Source organism: Eubalaena glacialis, chromosome 5, assembly GCF_028564815.1.
Source record: "Eubalaena glacialis isolate mEubGla1 chromosome 5, mEubGla1.1.hap2.+ XY, whole genome shotgun sequence".
Taxonomy (NCBI): Eukaryota; Metazoa; Chordata; class Mammalia; order Artiodactyla; family Balaenidae; genus Eubalaena; species Eubalaena glacialis.
Window position 1 is genome coordinate 94,896,984 of NC_083720.1, and position 20,141 is coordinate 94,917,124.

A 20,141-nucleotide genomic window follows, 5' to 3' on the forward strand; every position below is an offset into this window, starting at 1 on the left:
GATCCCAGTGATATCACAAACGATTCGATTTCCAATCTCATGGTTATCGTCATGTGCTTGGAACTCACTGCTGTTTCAGAAGTCAAACTGGCAATACGAGCATATATGTGATTATTTTACTAAAACTGGTGACAGGATGAGAATGTTCTAGACGGGCAGTAGGCACTGAATACTTAAGATAAGGCAGGCCACTGAAAAGATAAATAAAGCTCATCCTTGCTTGGAAATTCAAAGTCAGAGACCCTATGTTGTTTCTTGGAGTCAGCTGAGAAAAGAGGTTTGAAAATGCCACTGCTTTGAGTTAGGTCCAGCTAGAGCTTAGAGGGTAACAAGAAAAAGAAAATGTGCCATTCTTTAAAAACAAACTATTGGAGGATGAAAGGTGTGACTTCTTCCTAACAAGATATAGTTCTTATAGCTAAACTGTCAAAGACAGGGTTAATACAGGCACAGGACACTGATTTGTTGGCATCATTTTCTCACCACTTTGAAGAATTTTGGTCTGATTAAGTGGATCACGGTTGGCCTTCAAAGGTAATTTTCTTAATAAATTTTTTGTTTTAAGGTGATCTTAATCAATGCAAACAGGCATTCGAAAGCAAATACAGGATTACCTAGTTAATTTAACAATGGTAATGTGACTGGGGCAGTTGTGGCGAGGCCTGGAGCACACTGAGGAGGGACTCTGTCTGGTGGAGGGGACGAGGGAACAGACCCCAGATGGGCCTCTGGAGTGACCTCTCCAAGCCCCTCCATTTTCTTGGTGTTAACCAGAGAAGAAAGCGCTGAATCTCCAAGAACCGCACAAAATATGGACGCGTCAAGAATTTGCGTGCCATCTTTGTGCAGGGGCCATGGTAATCTCCTTCAGTATCTTTCCAATTTTGGTATATGTGCTGTTGAAGTAAGCACAAACGTAAATCTTTTGACATGAAAAAATACTGAGAAATAGAAAAAAGGTAACCTTTAGTTAAATATTTATTCTTACAGTCAGCTAATATAGCCATACAAACAATGATATGAATAATATGAAACAGCAACTAACCTTCTCTCTCTGAATTAATACGGGCAGCAAGGTGAAAAGGGAACAGGTAAGTGGTTGAAGGGACCCCTCATCCTAGCAGTTCAATTCCCAGGGCTCCCTCCCATCTTCATCTCAGAGAAGTAATTGGGAGCTGACAATTAGCCACAGATACACAGTTTATGTAGATAATAAACGTGAAAAATAAGGTGTTGAATGAAAATTATTGGTAACCTGTATTTATATCAACACTTCCTTAAAAACAATTAACTGGCATTTCTGGACATTGAGGTCTGTTAGAAATTATTGAAATAGCTACAGAAAAAGAAAGATTCAGATACTTAAAGATTAAATTAAGTAAATGGCAATTTCCCTCAAAAAAAAAACCCTGAGAACTACTGCTATATAACACCCATCAGTGATACCTATTGTTGTATGTCTCTCACATCATGCTGCCCTGTGAAGAGGTGAAAGGCAATGTATCTAGGTTTGTGTTTTAATAAATCTAGACCAAGGGAATTAAAAACAAAAGGAAAAAATCTACTAAAGCATACCATGACCATCAGATCCTTCCATTGACTTTAATGTATTTCTTGTTTGTTCTAGCTCAGACTGTGCAGATTTTAATTGCATTTTCAGCTTATTTGTAGTAGTTTCCATTTCTTCACTTTTGTTTCGAAAATTCCTTTTTAAGACTTCATAGTCCTCTGTACAACGTGATAATCAATAATAGTTGATTAATTTTTTCTACTCAATTGTTATAAAGTATATTTGTAATTAATGATCACAGAATTTTAGAGCTGAAAGAGATTCTATTTAGTTACATCATTTGTTACAGAAATTAGATGTACATACACATTTCCAGGCATCTGACTCTTTTTAATCTGCTTGGGTGGATCTTCCTCCTTTACCCACTTATTATTTACTGCTTTTTCCCAGCCAGTATAATTGGCTCACATCTATTTCATCTTAAACTTTCTTGGATAATCATATATACCACAAAGATTTAACCACCAGCTGTAGGTAGACGAAATGTCCACCACATGGTAAGTAACCTGAGGCCGCCATGTGTCTTATCTGATTTTTTATCTCCAGTAACTATCAAAATACCCGGCATTCATTGTTCATACATAAGGATACACACACACACACACACACACACACACACACATATTCACACACACTTATTCAACTATCTATTTATTTATATTTATTTATATATGATAGATAGATTTACATATAAAGGGAACAAACAGAGCAAAGACCTCTCTGCTGAGATCTAACTCTGTCTAACCAGACACTTCCATGTGGATGTCGTGATGCCCCCAGACCAACGGTATCACACTGACTGCGTCTCACCCTCCTGCCCGCAAGCCAACCCCTCCTGGTTTCCTTCTCTCAGCTGTTGGTATCATTGTTCTCCCAATACTACAAATTTAAAACCTGAAACACATATACAGTCCCTCCAATCTCCAAAAATATTCTTAATTCTTCCCTCTCCTCTCCTTCTCCCTGCCACTGCCTCAGTTCAAGTTCTCATCACCCTTCCCTGGGACTACAGCAAAACCCTCCTAACTGGTTGGCCTCTGTTCCTTTAGGCTTGCCTTTCTTTACCTGCTGACAATGTCCTTCTAAAATGTAAATCTGATGACAACAATCTCTTACTTAATATCTTTTGCTGGCTCCACATTGTCTGCCTCATTTCTTAGTCCTCATTCCTTTGTATTTTTACTTCCATAAATACTTCTGAGGTCACATTATGTTATTTTATGCCTTCATGCTTCTGCCCATAATGTTCTCTCTGCCTGGATTGCCCTTCTACCTCTTTTCCACCTGCCAAATTCCTTTTCCTCCATCAATCCCAGTACAGATGTCACCTCCTACAGGAGGCTGATTCTCTACCCTTTCCCACATGTGCAGCCAGCACACGTCCACTGTGCCTCACCCACTATACTGTAACCTGTTCTATATGGGTCTGGTTCCCAACTAGCCGGGAGCCTCACTGTTGTTTCTAGGGCCTGTTTCAGCATCTGGCATAGTAAATGTTCAGGAATCACAGATGTATGCGTGTGTGTGTGTGTATGTGTGACAAGTAGATAATACCTATACCATACTATTGGTGAACTAGGAGTATTTCTTTTTAAAATTTAAGGCCTTGGATTTTTCTGTTTCAAGAAATTTGCATAAGTCTGTTTACATGTATTGCTTCGTTATTAAACATCTAATCAAGCTATCTGCCTCAAAGGACTCAAGGTTTCCACTTCCCTCACCCTTCTCTTGGAAACTCTCAGTAAAGAATTTCATGGACACTGAAGGCTGACTAAAGTTAATGGTTAATAAGTGCAAGCTCTGGGAGGGCTTCAAGGAGAAGTATCAGGATTTCAGGTGTCCACTGGGACAGCATAATTATCCACGTTTGTAATTGGGATGAGGAACCATTCTTTCACATAGTCCTAGTATCCTCATTGAACTTCACTGATAGCACTCCTATTTTTTAGCAGAATTTGAATTGGAGTAACATACCTGTAAGACTGTTTAACTCATTCCTACTAGCTTTCACCTCACTTAATAAATGATCTCTCTCTTGTTTGATGTCCTTCACTGCACGGAGCCGCTCAGAGCCTGCATTCACCAGCTTCACCTTTTCCAGCTCCAGGTCACTCACTCTGGCTTCAAGCTCCCGTATCTTTGCATCTTTTTTATCTTTCAAAACCTAAATAGAGGGATAAACACAAAGGACAGAGTAAGAAATAAAAAAAATACAAAGCAGCAATAGTAAGCTGGAAAACAAAAGGAATACTTTACTTCCTTTTAACCTTAGATGTTAATTCTCAGTATCACTGACCACAACCCTTCATTATTCCTATTCTTTGTATTCATTCATTCAAAAAAAGGCATTGAGCACCAGCACCTACTCTGTGCCAGGCCCCACTTTATCTGCTGGGGATAGCGTAGCAGGGGAGGCAGGGGAGGCCCTAGGTGAGTACCTCCTTGTTTTACTCCCAAAACACCTCACCTGCGAGGCTTCCCCTGCCCTGGCCGTGTATCACAGTAATCAAACAATGTCCTTGCCCTCGTGGGGCTTTACATTCCAGTGAGAGGAGACAGATGAAACAAATATTTAATAGCCAGATAATAGTAAGGACAAAAAAGAATTAAAAAGGTGAGAGGGTAGAGAATGAACACAGGGAGAGGGCTGCTACGTGAGCTAAGTTGGTATGTGGAAGACAGCCTGACAGTTACCCTGATGAAAGCCTGCTAGGCAGGTTGGCTGTTGGCTGTTCTGGAAACCTGGATTTTGAGAGGGTTCCCACCAGTCTAACTGATAAAAGTGGCCCACTCTGCCTAAACTGTTCTGCAAACAAAACGATTTATGCTGAACACCTGCTTTCCTTTCGGAAGACTGTATTCACCTGTCCAGTTAAGGAGTACCTAAATGACCAGCCCCCAGTATAAAAACCCTGCATACTGAGTCTCTAATGACCTTCTCTGGTTGGCAACATTTGACACATGTTGTCACAACTTGTTGCTGGGGGAATAAAGCATATCCTGCGTGACTGCTGGAGAGGACTTTTGGAAGCTTGTGCCTGGTTTCCTCCGTGTGCTTTTTCCCTTTGCTGATTTTGTTTTAGATCCTTTCGTTGTAATAAATCCTATCCATGAGCACGACTATCTGCTGAGTACTGTTGAGTCCTCCTAGCGAATGATGACCCTGTGAGTGGTCTTGGGACCCTGCCACAGTTGGTCAGGAAAGCCTTCTCTGATGAACAGAAACCTCAGAGGTAAAGGAGCAAGCATGTGGCAGGCTGGGGACAGCTCCAGGCACGGGTAATGTGTTCAAGGAACAGCAAGGCTCTCAGAATGGCTGGTGGAGGACACCAGAATAGGCCACCCCAAAATCTGCCTCTTCGGCATAGGATTATTTTGAGAAACAACAAACTCAGAAGAAGCTCTGAAAACAGCAGAAGTTAACCTTTAAGGGAAATTTACATTTATAAAGGAAATCTCCATTTGTAAGGGTGTCTCGCTCTCTGAACCGGAGGAAGACTAAATCACGAGAGAATCTTAGCAACTGGGGAGGCACCAACTTAAATCTACTTAACAGACCTCATCCTTGTTTACCATAGTTTTCCTGGTCTACTTCCCATGACATACCTCCCCTACACTGTTCTTCGTTTTAGCTGAAGATGGTCCTTAAGCCTGAATTCTAAGCCACCTCTCTGAATTACTCATTTCCCTGGGTCTCTCCCATGCATATATGAAACATACATGTTAATAAACTTGTGTTTGTCTTTCTCTTGTTAATCTGTCAGGGCCCCAGAGGATTTAGAAGGACAGAAGGAAAAGGATTTTGTGTCCTCTACACTGGAGTGGAGTGAGAGTGGGTGGAAGTGGTGGGAGATGAGTCAGAGGGAGCCCTGGGCAAGATGGGCCTTAGAGGCAATGTAAGGACGTGAGTGAGAGTTCCTTCTGAGAAAGAAGCCACTGGACAGTTTTGAGCATGGGAGTGATACAGCATAATGTTTTAAAAATATAACTCTGGCTCCTGTGTGAAGCATAAACAGCGGTGGGGACAAAGGGAGGAGTGGAAGTGGGAGACCAATGAGAAGGCACCTGCTAGAACAAGCCAATGAGGTGGGCTGCATCTGGTCCTTGAAGTGAGCAGGGAATATGAATTTGGAAACTCTCATTTTGCATTTCCAACCAACTGCCAGGAATTCCCAGCTTGGCATCCTGCTGCAAACTCTGACCAAACCACTCCCCTACTCCTTCCTCACAGGGCTTTTCCTCTCGAGTTTCTTCCCAATTCTTCTGTTAGAGGTGCTACCATATTCTAAGTCCCTCAGACACCTAAGTGTCTTTGAAACCTCAAAGTCTCCTATGTCTTTCCCTTTCCCCTGACCCCTTATAATCAACTAAATCTTCCCCAACCTCCAATGTGGATTATCATCCCTCTCATGTGGATTCCTACAACTGGCTCAAAACTGGTCTCTATTTACGTTGGTGAGCCTTCCCAGGATGAAGCCCTCTCTTCCCAGACCTAGGTCTGCACTGTCTAGTACAATAGCCACTAGCTACAAGTGACTGTTGAGCACTTGAAGTGTGGTTAATCTAAGTGGAGATTTCAAACACCAGATTTCAGACTCTATATTAAAAAAAATTAAAATATCTCAATTTGTGATATTGATTACAATATAAAAATATCACCCTATTTTGGATATGAGTAAAATAAAATGTTATTAATTTCACCGGTTTCTTTATACGAGTCTACCAAAAAATTTTAAATTATATATGTGGCTCACATCACATTTCTAGTGGACAGAGCCGGCCTAGATCCTTCTGAGCAAACACCATTTGAAAAGAAACTTACTTATTTGTCATCAGATTATCCCCTCAAATTACGGCCTGTAGGCCTTAAATATAATACTAGCTAATGCAGTTTAAATGTATAGACCAATGCTATATTTGAAATGTAACACGTGACAAGCTTTTAGCTGTTGCGGAAAGGATCGGTGGAGAGTTATGAGCTTGTCTCACTCCCACCTGTGACGGGCTTGGGCAGTAAAGGCCCTAAACAAGGCCATCTGATCCCAGATTGCCTAGCCACTCCCGGTAACTGTCACCCCAGATCCAGCTGGACTCATGGGGTGACGGAGGGGGAGGGCTTTCCTGGGACAGCCTGCGGCATCACAACATGTACTGGGCATATGCTACTTCTGTCCCAACTGGTGGGGTCAGCTGATGGACATTTGGTCCTTTTTCAGCCTTGGAAGAAAGGATCCAGCTGTGAGGCCCTGCAGTTGCTAGAAGAGAGCTTACCCTGCTCCTTTGCTGTCAGTGTGCGCAGGCCCCAGCCTAAAGAGGTGAGAGAAACCATACCTTCTAGGGCTAGGATTCCCCTCCTTTCGTCCTCGCTGGATTGTGGAGGGAAGTGGATGTAGCATAAAAGCTCAGGTTTTTAACTTACATTCTATGCATCTGTGTGAAGCTCTTTTCAACTAGGAAATCTTTCCCTGAAGCCGCTCCAGTTCCGTATTTGGGAATTAAAAATTAGTTTCTACCCTGTCTAATCTATCTTTAAATTCTTTATCCAAACTTCGTCAGATTAACCTACCCCCAACATTGCCTTTTTCACGTCACCTTCTCTTCTCTACCCAAAACTTTTAACAGCTCCCACACCACCTGTAGGATAAGGTATAGACTGAGCTACTTCCCCTTGCTAGGAATGCTTTCTTTCCTCCTCTTTGCCTAGTTTTTACCCTTTCAAGTCCCCACTTCTCTAGGAAGGCTTCATTGGCCATTTTAGTCACAGTAATCCACACTGCTCTGGGATACTCTAATATCAGAACTTGGCCTATGCTCTCTAGACCAGCATCAGATGGAAATTTGTTTAGAAACACTAAATTTCAGGCCCCGTCCCAGACCTACTGAATCAGAAACCCTGGGGCTGGCGCCCAGCAGTCTGTATTTTAACAAGCCCTCCAGGTGATTCTGGTTTTCAGTCCAGGTGACTGAGAACTTCTAGTTCTCAGGTGATTGAGAACCACTGCACTGTAGTATTTACTAGTATACTGCCAAGGACCAAATCCCGAGGTAGTGTTGTTCTCAGTCAAGCTATTTAATGTCTCCATTTCTCAGTTTTCTCATCTGCAAAATGGGACAATAATGTACATACCTCATAATGTTTTTGTGAACGTGAAATTGATTTAATTTACAGAGTATGAAACACAACATATTCTTCCATTTCTTTGTACTCTTAACAATACTAGAAATCCATCTCTTTTCTTTAACAAGAGGTGGAATAATCATCTTTTCTCCTCTAACATGTTCTGCAAACCTATTCTAAAGTTTTCACTGTAAGGGTTGGCCACTGAGAAGCCTTTAAAAGTCTCTTTCATGGTGAGTTTGGCTGTTAAAAAAAAAATGTATGGGGCTTTCCTGGTGGCGCAGTGGTTGAGAATCTGCCTGCCAATGTAGGGGACACGGGTTCGAGCCCTGGTCTGGGAAGATCCCACATGCCGCGGAGCAACTAGGCCCGTGAGCCACAATTACTGAGCCTGCGGGTCTGGAGCCTGTGCTCCGCAACAAGAGAGGCCACGATAATGAGAGGCCTGCGCACCGCGATGAAGAGTGGCCCCCGCTTGCCGCAACTAGAGAAAGCCCTCGCACAGAAACGAAGACCCAACACAGCCATAAATAAATAAATAAATAAATCCAAAGTTTAAAAAAAAAAAAAGTATGACATAATCAAGTAAAACTTAAGCACTAGAAAATTCTAGGTCTTTATGCAATGAACTTGTATATCTCCATAGGATAGGTAATAATCCATTGGCCCAATTTTTAGAATGAGGAAACTCGGGCATCTAAAGTTTAATCAAGATTTGTGATTATCAGGATTTCCCTGATGGCACAGTGGTTAAGAATTCACCTGCCAATACAGGGGACACGGGTTCGAGCCCTGGTCCAGGAGGATCCCACATGCCACGGAGTAACTGAGCCCGTGGACCACAACTGCTGAGCCTGTGTTCTAGAGCCTGTGAGCCACAACTACTGAGCCTGCATGCCACAACTACTGAAGCCCGCGTGCCTAGAGCCTGTGCTCCGCAACAAGAGAAGCCACCGCAATGAGAAGCCCATGCACTGCAAGGAAGAGCAGCCCCTGCTCACCGCAACTAGAGAAAGCCCGTGCGCAGCAACAAAGACCCAATGCAGCCAAAAATATAAACAAATACATAAATAAATTTATTTTAAAAAAAAAAGAAAATCAATATTAAAGAAAAGATTTGTGATTATCAGAGGCAGGGAAAGGAGGGGGAGTGGAAATTGGATCAGGTGGTCAAAAGGTACCACGTTCCAGATATAACAGAAATAACTACACTAGTGATGTAATGTACAACATAATGACTATAATTAATACTGCTGTATGGTATATTTGAAAGTTGCTAAGAGAGTAGATCCTAAAAGTTCTCATCATAAGGGAAGAAACATTGTTTTATTTAATTTTTTTTGTATCTATATGAGATGACGGATGTTAACTTACTGTGGTAATCATTGCACAATATATGTAAATCAAGCCATTATGCTGTATACCTTAGACTTATACAGTATTGTGTCAATTATATCTCAGTAAAACTAAAAGAAAAAAATTAATTGTACGTGACTTGTCTCCTACTACTTACCGTGGCAGATACAGGTAACATAAAGCTTAGGAAATCAAATTTTTAAAAATTTGTTCAATAGTTTTAAATTTTGATAAATATTTACTGAGCACCTGCTGGGTGCAAGGCACAAAGTCCTGGGGCAGGGGTACAAAGTTGAATAAGATGTGTACCCTGCTTGAAGAAGTCTGCAGTCTTATAGGGAAGAGGAGACACTGCTTTTTACACACACACACACACACACACACACACACACACAGTGCAATACAGAACGTGATCCAGGCTATAACAGGTACAAATGGAGTATGATAAGGTTCAGAAGGAGAATGGAACGGGGGAAGAGAACTAATATTTTCTAAACATCTTCCACAGGCCAGGAACCAAGCTAAATAAATCCTTGATACATATTTTCGCATTTAAGCCTCAAATAACCCAATAGGTTTTGGGAGTTTTGTTTTGTTTGTTTGCTTTTTGGTTTACAGACATAGAAGCCGACATTCAGCAAACAGTCCAGTGTTTTACAGTTATTGAGTGGTGAGAGATGGGGTTCAAATTTAGGTCTGTTTGAAGAGGGACAGAATACTTCTTCAAACTGTGGGATTAGGAAAGGCTTCACGAAGCAGCTGGATTTTCTGATTTTTCTCTTTTGTGTCAGCAGTTCTGAACCATTTTGGGGCCATTCCTTGTGGAATCTGACAAAAGTATGGCAACTTTCTCACAAAAACATATATGCACACTGACACAAATACGTTCAAACAATTTCAGAGTGTCCACAATCATCTTACAGAACCCCTTTCCAGTCAATTAGTCGTACTTACTCATGGGAAAAAAGATATTTCAGAAGCTAAACCACCAAAACACTCTACAGACCTTAACTTCCTGTAGCTCCAGTCTCCTGTCATTGATCTCTTTCTCCAGCTGGGCTTTCTCTACTTGCATAGCGCCAGCCGTCCGTCCGTGCTGGCCCACCAGCTGCGTCATGTTTTCAATCTGTTGTCGCAGGATCTCGATCACTTTGTCCTTCTCTGCCATCTGCAGCTTGAGGGCCTCGCATTCTGTCTGCACGTTTCTGAGGTGACCCCCTTCATTCTTCAGATGCTGCAGCTCCTGCAGCTTCAAGTCTACCCGGGAGCGCAGCTTCATGATCTCCGAGTTGGTGGCCTCGATGGCTCTCTCTTTCTCCTGGAGTGAGGCTGTCAGGTCCGACACAGTCCTCTCGGAGCTCTCCAGGGTCAACTTCTTGGCTGTCAACTCTTCTACTACTTTGCGGAGCATCTCTTTGGTGGATTCAAGCTGAGCAGTCAAGGAGGACACTTTTTCTAGACTTTCATTCTTTCCCTGAATTGCTGCCATCTGATTGTTAAAGAAGAATTTCATGAATTTAGGCAGACAGACAGAGGTCTCAAGAGATATGACAAGTTAGCTCAACAGCATGAAATCATGAATCTGACAGTGTCTCAAATTGTTCTGCTGTCAGAACCTCATAGAGACCATAGACTGACATGTGTTACTTAGACCAAGGTGGAGAGGCCTTAATTTAATAATAATGCTCCTCTAGAATGGTTTTCTAGCGTTGGGAGGAGCTTGGCAAGTTTCCTCTGACGATGTTTTCCACACCAACTTAAGTTAGGATAACACTGGCAATAGTGGAAAGTGTGGTAGGATTGAAGACAAACTGCCCTTTCTATTTCCCTCCAACCTGTCCCTTAATTCCGGGGGAAAAACAAAAACAAAAAAACATCTGTTGGAAACCTTCAACCCTGCTGTTCCTCAGATCTCCCTATGGTTTGATGCTTTTCTGAAATAAGCAATTGTTAGGTTACCGATTTCTAGGTGGAAATGAAAAGGCAAATTGGATGGGCGTTTCATGACTCAACAATGGACAAAAATGAGATAAAGCTTAACATTTTAAATTTAACAAGTCGTCAAAAACATAGACATAAACAACAGGTTTTTAATAAGTTGCTCACAGAATCCACAACTCTACTTTGGGGGAGCCCAAGGAGGAGCCTCCCCGCCCTGCCTGACCTGCCGTTCCATCTGGCCCTGACACTCGCTCTTCATGGCCTTGAGGAGGGCCTCCAGGCGCTGCACCTCCATGTTCCTGTCGTCCAGCTCCCGCCGCAGGTGGTCGATGGTGATGCTGTTGCCTGTGTCCCGGTCCCACAGGCGCCTATTCTGCTCCTTCTCCAGACTCAGCTCCTTCTCTCGTTTATGCAGATCAGTCTACAAGAAACGAAGATAAGCTTTTCCCCTGGTATTAAATAATTAAAGTAAAATTCGTATTTTCCTTCCTTACATCATCTTTGGAGTTGTTATGTGATTTGAGAAGCCTTTGATTTTGGAATCTGATTCCCTTTTAATGGCTTGATAAAGAACAGTATTTCCTAGAAGAATAACATTTTGTTTACTTGTAATTTCTAGCATTACATCTCAATGGACTAGACCCCAAATAGTATACAACGAAGAGGAGAATACAAATCATCCTGTTTTCAATTTTCTAACAAAGGCATTATGCTTCACATCAAGTGTACTCCTGTAATAAAGAAAAGCTTGAAGGAACAGCAATAGTAATTTGGTTGACTGCTTCAGAAATAGCAGAATAGTGTCTGGTATTGGGATTGGAGTGGCAATTGGGTTGTGAATAGAATACCTCCCTCTTCAGTTACTCAAGAAACACTTAGTGAGTGTTTACTGTTGGCAAAAACTCCATAGTCGGAGAAAGAGAAAAAAAAGACACACAGGGGCTTCCCTGGTGGCGCAGTGGTTGAGAATCTGCCTGTCAATGCAGGGGACATGGGTTCGAGCCCTGGTCTGGGAAGATCCCACATGCCACGGAGCAACTAGGCCCGTGAGCCACAACTACTGAGCCTGTGCGTCTGGAGCCTGTGCTCTGCAATGAGAGAGGCCGCGACAGTGAGAGGCCCGTGCACCCCCACTCACCACAACTAGAGAAAGCCCTCGCACAGCAACGAAGACCCAACACAGCCAAAAATAAATAAATAAATAATAAATAAATTAAAAAAAAAAAAAAAAAGACACACAGATATTCAGAGAACTTTTCACCCAGAGAGAGATACATGGACAAATAACTGGAAGTGGCTTTTCACTGAAGAGACAGAGCTAATGAACAGCAGAGAGAAATGATCAAAAAGGAGATCAAGTGCTTCAAGAAGGCATCTAAGTTGGACCTTGAGAACAGCTCGGAGATGCAGAGATTAGGAAGAAGGGACTAGAAAGACGCACATGGGGTTTGCTTGGAGCACTGGGTGTATGTGGAGAGAAAAGATTGGAAAGGTAAGCTGGGGCCAGATAACGGACAGTCTTGAAAGGCAGGGAGTCTGACTTTATGGGGAGAGTAATTTCTGAGTGGAAGAGAGACACAATCAGAGCTATAGTTTAGAAAGATGAATATAGGCTGGACGGAAGAGGGAAGAAACTAGATTTAGGAACCGAGTAAGGAGATGCTGCCACGCTGCAGGTATAATGAGGGGCTTGGATGAATGGGTAGTGGCAGCAAGAATGAAAAGGAGGGGATGGTTATGAGGAAGGTTCAGACATTTAACCCCCAAGATTTTCAAATTAGATATGAGGACACTGGGATACACGCAATAGGAGGGAAAGAAGTGAGGATCATCCTAAGGTTTAGAGCTTCTCTCCCAGCTGCCAGCTCTCCCTTTACGGCACGCTCATCAAGCCCCCTGTCGGCCTGTGAAGGATGCTCTACCAGCAGAGGGCGCTGTAGCCTGGAATAAGGTTGGGAGGGGAGAAAGAACCCTATTCTATAGGACCTCTAATAAATATCACACGAAGGGGTACTAACATCTCCTTTCCTAAACTTCTCAGCCTGTAGTACCCCTAAACAGAGGGCAGAATCTGGTTCACTACTCTCAGAATCCTCTTTTCTTTCCTTCTAAAAAAATTTTTTTTACCTGAACTTGCATTTAAATTTTCTTTATACATAATTTGTATGTGTTTTGGATGTTGTTTGGCTTTGAAATGAACACTCAACATTATTTCAATTTAGCAGAACACAGTACCTAATTGAAAGACTATGGCTGTTTGAAGATCAGCTTCACCTAACGTTTAAGCCTTAACAGTTCTGCTTAAAGTATAGAATACTATATTTTATATGTAAAACTTGAATAGTGTCTTGGATATTGTGTTGTGTATAAAAATGTACAACTATGTTGTAAAATTTGTAATTTTACAAATGAAACTAGTTTTGTGAACTATTGTGGTAAAAATTTCCCAGAATTAATCTCATTCATATTTCAGAGCATCAACTTGCCAAGAGCTTTTGAAGTTGATCATCCAGATTTCCAGATTCCTGACTGAACTGATCACGTTCCGTCCGTGCTTCCGTTAGTTCTGAGTTCGCAAGAACTAACTGCTTCTCCAGCTCTTCTATCTGAAAGGAGAGCACAAATCAGTCTGACTACGTCAATGAGTAATATAAAATATAGTCTTTGGAAAAAAAATGGTATTATTTGGGGGCAATGGTATTATTTGGGGGGCAAAAATAAAGTTTATTGTGATGTATTTTGCAAAGTTTTCTAAACTTAAGATCTATGTAGAATTTAGCCAGACAAATTGACCAAAATGAAATACTTGGTGCTGTTAGGTTAAGCCATGGTCTGTAATGCATCACTCTCATTTTCACACTATTCAAGATTTATCTTCTGTGAATATGTGTTCTATAATTTGGTATTTAAGGAAGCTTGATGTAGCACAAATAACATTCTGCAGAGCCCACATAAATTAACTATATTATACTTAGAAGAGCTATTTTGTTTCAGAATATCAGTGTCAATAATAAAAGGCATTGAATATAAAAGAATAAATGGTAACAACAAGTTTATAGTTACTGTCATTATTATATAATCACCCTATTTTGAAAGAATAAGTGAATTTATATTACAATCCTCAATTCCTACGACTATAAAATGGGATAAGAATACCAATTTTAAAGGATTGTTAGAGGTGTATTTTTCTCTTACAGACAGGCAGCTGTCGCATCTGTGTGACTGTGCATTTCTATATCATATGCCAGAAGGGCCATAGCTGTTAACAGCATCCCTACAGCTCTTAACCTGGAGGTGCAGTGCAGGCTAAAAGGTTAAGGTCTCAGACGATGTAGATTCTGGGTTTAGATTCTGGCACAGCTGTACAAATTCATAACTTAGACACAGATATTAAAATAATGAAAAACTATTGATACTTAGTGACATGTAGTAATACCTGATCTTTAATGTGATACCTACAATGATATTTCATCGTCCACTTTTCAGTAATAACAAATCTTTCATGTCTGCATAAATGTTACATATCCCTTCTTACTGCTAAGGCATCTATTGAACAGGCTTCCAAATCTACTGTCAAGAATAAAACTTATTGATTGGTTTGGATGCAACTGTGATTAAACCTTCTTAAAGAACATATGAGCAAGACTAACTTTTTCTTAATGACTATTTTAAACTGGACTAAGTTCATTTAAGATCTTCATTGATTAATTCAGCACACACTTATTAAGCACATTATATATAAACACATATATGCAACTATCTCTTTGATAAATGGTAAGTATGAATACTTAGAAGTTATCTGTGTGTGTATGTATATATATATATATATATATATATATATATATATATATATATATATATCTTTATCTACATACATACATACACGACTTAAGAAAATACTAATACAGGATTATCAAACAGTTTCAAATTTACCAACAGAGTAGTATTACAGCCTACAGGGACTGGAATATAAATTTTAATATACACATTGGATATATTTTAAAACTGACTCTGTATTTGACTGCATGTTATATATAAAAAAGTATTTCACAGGAATTAGATAAAATAAAACATTAGGTGACTGACTGAAATGTGCTCATAGAGTCTAATAATCCTATAAAGAAGTACTTTCACTCTTGTGCTCCTTTGGGGGCATATACAGAAAAAAGCCCTATAACAATTCACCCTCTGTGGCACAAGTAGCTTCCTAAGATAAATGAATGAATAATATCAGTTGATACAACCTCTTCAGCTCTTTTATTATTGGGAAAGACTAACTCAGCACACTTAGTAAAGACAGTAGGAATAGTTAGGAAAAAACCCATAAACTTTCACTTTGGGTAGACAAATGTGATCAGACAGGAAATGTGATCTTACTAAGAGTCAAACACCTTGGGTTCTGAACCAGCTTCTGTCACATAAGCTGTCTGAGTCTATAATTTGAGTCTAAATTATACATTTTTCACCAATAATTTGAAGAGTATTCTAGATGATCTTTTAAATTCCTTTCAATTCTGCTACTAATACTTTTTAACACAAGAAGAAGAGTATTAATGAAGCTGAAATTCTATCTTTCCCACCTGTCTTTGGAAACAAAATATGGTCAAAGGAACCATATTTTGAGCTATAAATTTGACAAGAACACTTTCAACTTGAAAAGTTACTCATATGACTAAAACAAACATCTTCTACTCCTAGTCTGGTGTAAAACCGTTTCTGTCTTTGAGCAAAGTATTTGTATATGTGCTTTAAAAGCTTCAATTAAGACTTGCGATTTTATGTCTGTTTTCACTTTTTAAGAAATCCTGGGTAACCATTTGATGTTAAAATCTATGAGACCAAAATTTTAAAAAGAAAAGAAAAAAGAAAAAGAGTCAACTCGTAACTGTTCTGTCTAAGTATCAGAAGTTCCTCCAGACCCCTGCAGGAACATTTGTTTTGTAGTTGTCAGTACTGACTCAACTGCTATAGCTCTGCTTTTACCTTTCACTTTTTAGAGTAAAAATATTTATATTAATTAATCATTCAAAAAGATAAATGGAGAGTGAAAGGGAAAACCATTGAAGTAGCAGCTGAGCTGATACAAACAGCTGTTAAAAACACTATAAAGAAAAGCCTTTTAAAATCTCCAGAATAAATACTGACATCTGAGATATAGTAAAGGTTTTTTCTTTTTCTTTTTAAATAGCAGCACTGGTTTTCCCTTTCACCATCTATGAATCTACTTTTTGTTTTGGATCACTGGACAAATAGGTAGTGGGATCTCATTTTAATCTTACAGTGATTTTAGGTATCACCAATCATGCCAAATTGTATCTTTTGTTTTCTGTGCTCAAAAAGACACAGTTATGGGGTAATAAGGGATGCTGCAGGTGAGCATGGAGGTGCATTGGCAGAACTATGCAAAGAGGTTTGCACAGAATCTTCCCGCACAGTATATAGCTCGAGCCAGTGCTACTAAATCTTCACTTTTTGAGTATGAAATTCAGCCCCAAATGCTTTCAAAGTAGGAAAAATAAACTTAGAATCAAGGTCATGAGATATTTTTGTTGTCAAAAAGCGAAAGTTAAGAGTAAAGCCAAATCTACAGAGCCAATAGTGACAGCTTCTACTGGTCCAAATTCGTAAAGGGGAATTCTGGAGGTTCTCCTAAAATGGAAAGAGAAGAATAGAAAAAACATTACAGTAAAACACTTTTGTATGTCTGAAAGCTATGTCTAAAATCTTCTTTGAAATACAATTTCTATTTTCATCAATATGATCTGAAGAGAAACACTGCCCTCCTAAACAAGTTTTCTCTAAACTTATGCATTTTAGTTGGGAAACTTTTGTTCAGACCTGTCATGTCATCAGTTTTTTAAAATAATAAATACTTTTTTTCTTAAGGAATCTGACCTCAGGAGAAAATACTAATACTGCCTGCCTCTCATAAAATATGTTGATGTATAATATCAACATACCCTTATAAGTCCCTTTTCTCACAAATCTCACTTTTAATCATAGCTTTTAAGTATTTTTTCCTTATTATTATTTGGACAGTATATACTAAAATGTGCACTGAAGCAGTGGAAAATAAAATATATTTTAAAGTTTTAATAGGCTTTAGCAATGTAAAGTCAAGGTACATGAAAAAACAAAAGAAATTAACAAAAGAATCTGTCTTTTAAAATTCTATATTCGATTTATTACAACAAAAACATTTCATAACAATAGAATTTTTCATGAATCCAAAATGAAATACTTTTGTTAACTTGCTTGATCTTCTTTGCTCAGTTACGCCATGTATTATTAATGCCTTTCAGGTCGGAGTATATTCAAATCTATATTTACATGGCAGGGTAATCATCACTCAGTGTTCCTTCACTAAAGGGAGTTACTGTTAAGAGATCCTTGTTAACCATCAACTAGGTGCGAACTCAATTAGGTTCAATATGCTTTATTATAAGTCTGAACGATCTGGATTAAAATTAATTAAACTAATATGCCCCCCTTATTTCCAATAATGTTGACTGTTTAAGACTGTCGAAATTCTTGGTGATCCATTGTTTACATTAGAGCAAAGTAAGACAATGATTTTAGTATTATGTTTGTATCTATATGACCTCAAAACACTCATATAAAAGGTTTGCAGTCATTCATCTGGATGCTTATGCTTCTAGAATGCTAAAGAGATAGACGTTTATAAAAACAAAAACTATTTTTGTATTGTTTACATGTATTTGTTAAAATTTCCTACCATGCCCAAATTTAGAGTTGATCAGCATGATGCTATATATCAGACCATATGCAGATTAGCAATGGGTGATACTTATGAAGGGGTAATTTTTCCAAGCAACATTACAAATGGAAAGCTATATCAATTTCAAATTATGTAAGACAAACAGGTGAGTTGAGTTTTATTTAGTACTTCGCGGCTTTTCAAAGGGTTTACTTTGTCAATAAACAATGAATAGTCTTTTCAAAATGGTTTGAGTATGATGAATATCGGTCATTGTACTGTACTATAATACAGCAGCTCTCCTATTTCCTTTCTCACTGTTGGATTGTCAGTGCTCAGCTTGGCCAAGGTGCCTACCTCCACTCAACCTGAGTAGTAAAGTAAAGCATCTTTCTACCCCACGCTGTATTGAAATCATTACCATCCTATAGGGTGAGATCAAGGCCTTTTGTGTAGACTTGATCTGCCCAGAATGGGGTCGATCGATATTCCTGCTATCAATCTTCAGGGGAAAAGTTCACCCTGAGAAAAGAAACTAGAACACAAAAAGCAGGCCTCAGAGAAGCAGTAAAGAACAAATATTTCTCTCTGGGCTTTTGTTTCTTGGGTTTAGCCTTTAAGAAGTCTAAGGTTCCTCAAGGCTGCTTCCAGGTGGCAGTTGTTGAAATGACCTTGATACAAGAATCTAGGCCAAGAGCTAAGGAAGAGGTCTTGGAGAGCAGTGTTATTCACACTGCAACCGGGCAGTGAAACATGAAGTCAACTTAGTGAGCATCAAATCAGTATCTGAAGAAAACAGAAAAGAGCCAGCGTCTTAAGTAATAGGGGTAAGTATTGTTTTGTGAAGTGTGCTTCAGTTGTATGTGTGTACTAGATTATACGGTAAACTATATTTCTTGCTGTGGGTAGTGATCAAAAATGTTTGAAAGTCCCTGTAAAGGATCCAAATCTCATAACTGAGATTATATAGTTTCATGTTACTCTTTATTGTTTAGACTTTTATAGTAAATTCATGTCTAAATTTTCCATTCTTCTTTCAGCTGTGCCACAACGAATTAAAGTTGAGGTCTTGAGCTAGAGAACCGAGGAGAAACAGCCCCCTCCTGTGGCCAGCAAAGGGGTGACAGTGGTAATTACAGGAGGGGTTGCTCAAAGGCAGGAAAATGTCTGGAAGAGTTAGTGCTGCAATATTCAATTGCTTCTTCCCATAAGGAGCTTTTTTCTTGTACTGTTACCCTGTAGAACTGGATTATTCTATAAAGAAAATCTGGCAGCTTCCTTATACTCTATTTCTTCCCAATCAGATACGGAGTAGGAAATTAGCTACAAGTGGTTCGAACTGTAGGTTCTCTTATAGGTAGGATGATTATACGTAGAATTTATCTTCCAGACTAGGACATTTTGGAGATGGAAGGTGGCATTCACAAAACAGGACACTATTTTGTGTCCTTGAAATTAACAAAAACCTAAGCTCCAGAAAAATGGTTGATAATGATAATGAATAGCCTGTTTTTAGCTATAGACAGTGAGAGAACAGAATATTGTAGTAAATATTAATATCTAGTTTTAATAGGAACTGTGTGATGAGAAATGAAGATTTAGCTTCCTAATTATTTTTTATTCGGCCTAATCTTGAAGTGAACTCAGTTTGCTAGCCGCACAATGATTAATAAGGAGGAGTTGAAGTAAGAGAGGAGGTTAGGCCCCAAAACGTTCAATGGTCGGGGAGACCAGCTGGTACCAAAGTACCTGCTAAAGCTAAGCCTTGTAAAAGTAATTAAAATGGCCTTATTATTCACTTTTTAGAAACTTACTTGAAGGATGCAAAAAACTTTTCTAAGAATGAATTAATTTGAGCAAACAACTTAAAAACTGTTTTTCTATAGTAATTTAACATGTAGCTATTTAGCACCCATCTTATAAACTGCTTTTAATTTTAAATGATTGCTTTGAGTCCTCATTTTCAAATAAACCATTAAAAACTATATAATTGATTCTGTGTATAATAGTCGCTGGAAGCAGAGCAGCAAAATGTAAACTCACCTTGTCTTCATACATCCTTTTGGCTTCCCTTAATTCAGAACGTAGCTGAGAAACAGTAGATTCCAGGTCACTGAGTTGACGCATATACATTGAATTTTGGTTTCTTGCTTGCTCTCTAAAAAGGGTTTAAAGGAGGAATAACAACAAATAGCAGACTGAGAATAAGTGTGATACCTAAGGGTTCTCTAGCTTTTAGATACTTCCACTAATTATTTAATATGGCATTATTAGGCCAACAGTCTTTTATTTTCCAAAACTGCTTTATTAAAAGATTAAATTCAAAAATGTTAACTGTTAAAGGTAGGTGATGTATACATAGGAGTTCATCATACAATTTTCTCTATACCTTTGTGTATGACTGAAAATGTCCATATAAAAAGTTTCAACACAGGAGC

The 20,141-nt window shown here is 39.3% G+C and overlaps 1 protein-coding gene and 1 non-coding gene across 2 annotated transcripts in view; both read right to left on the bottom strand.

Moving 5' to 3' along the window:
- CCDC158 (coiled-coil domain containing 158) overlaps positions 1–20,141 on the bottom strand; it is a 103,700-nt gene that overhangs the window by 69,101 nt on the left and 14,458 nt on the right. The window contains exons 7-12 of the mRNA XM_061191504.1: positions 19,747–19,861; positions 13,472–13,591; positions 11,209–11,406; positions 10,051–10,533; positions 3,545–3,734; positions 1,576–1,728 (exon numbers count right to left, since the gene is read on the bottom strand). Of these exons, the coding sequence (XP_061047487.1) occupies positions 1,576–1,728; positions 3,545–3,734; positions 10,051–10,533; positions 11,209–11,406; positions 13,472–13,591; positions 19,747–19,861 (1,259 nt within the window). The remainder of the gene's footprint in view (positions 1–1,575; positions 1,729–3,544; positions 3,735–10,050; positions 10,534–11,208; positions 11,407–13,471; positions 13,592–19,746; positions 19,862–20,141) is intronic.
- On the bottom strand, positions 805–912 carry LOC133092868 (U6 spliceosomal RNA). The gene has a single exon (XR_009701217.1). It is a non-coding gene; the product is annotated as a U6 spliceosomal RNA (small nuclear RNA).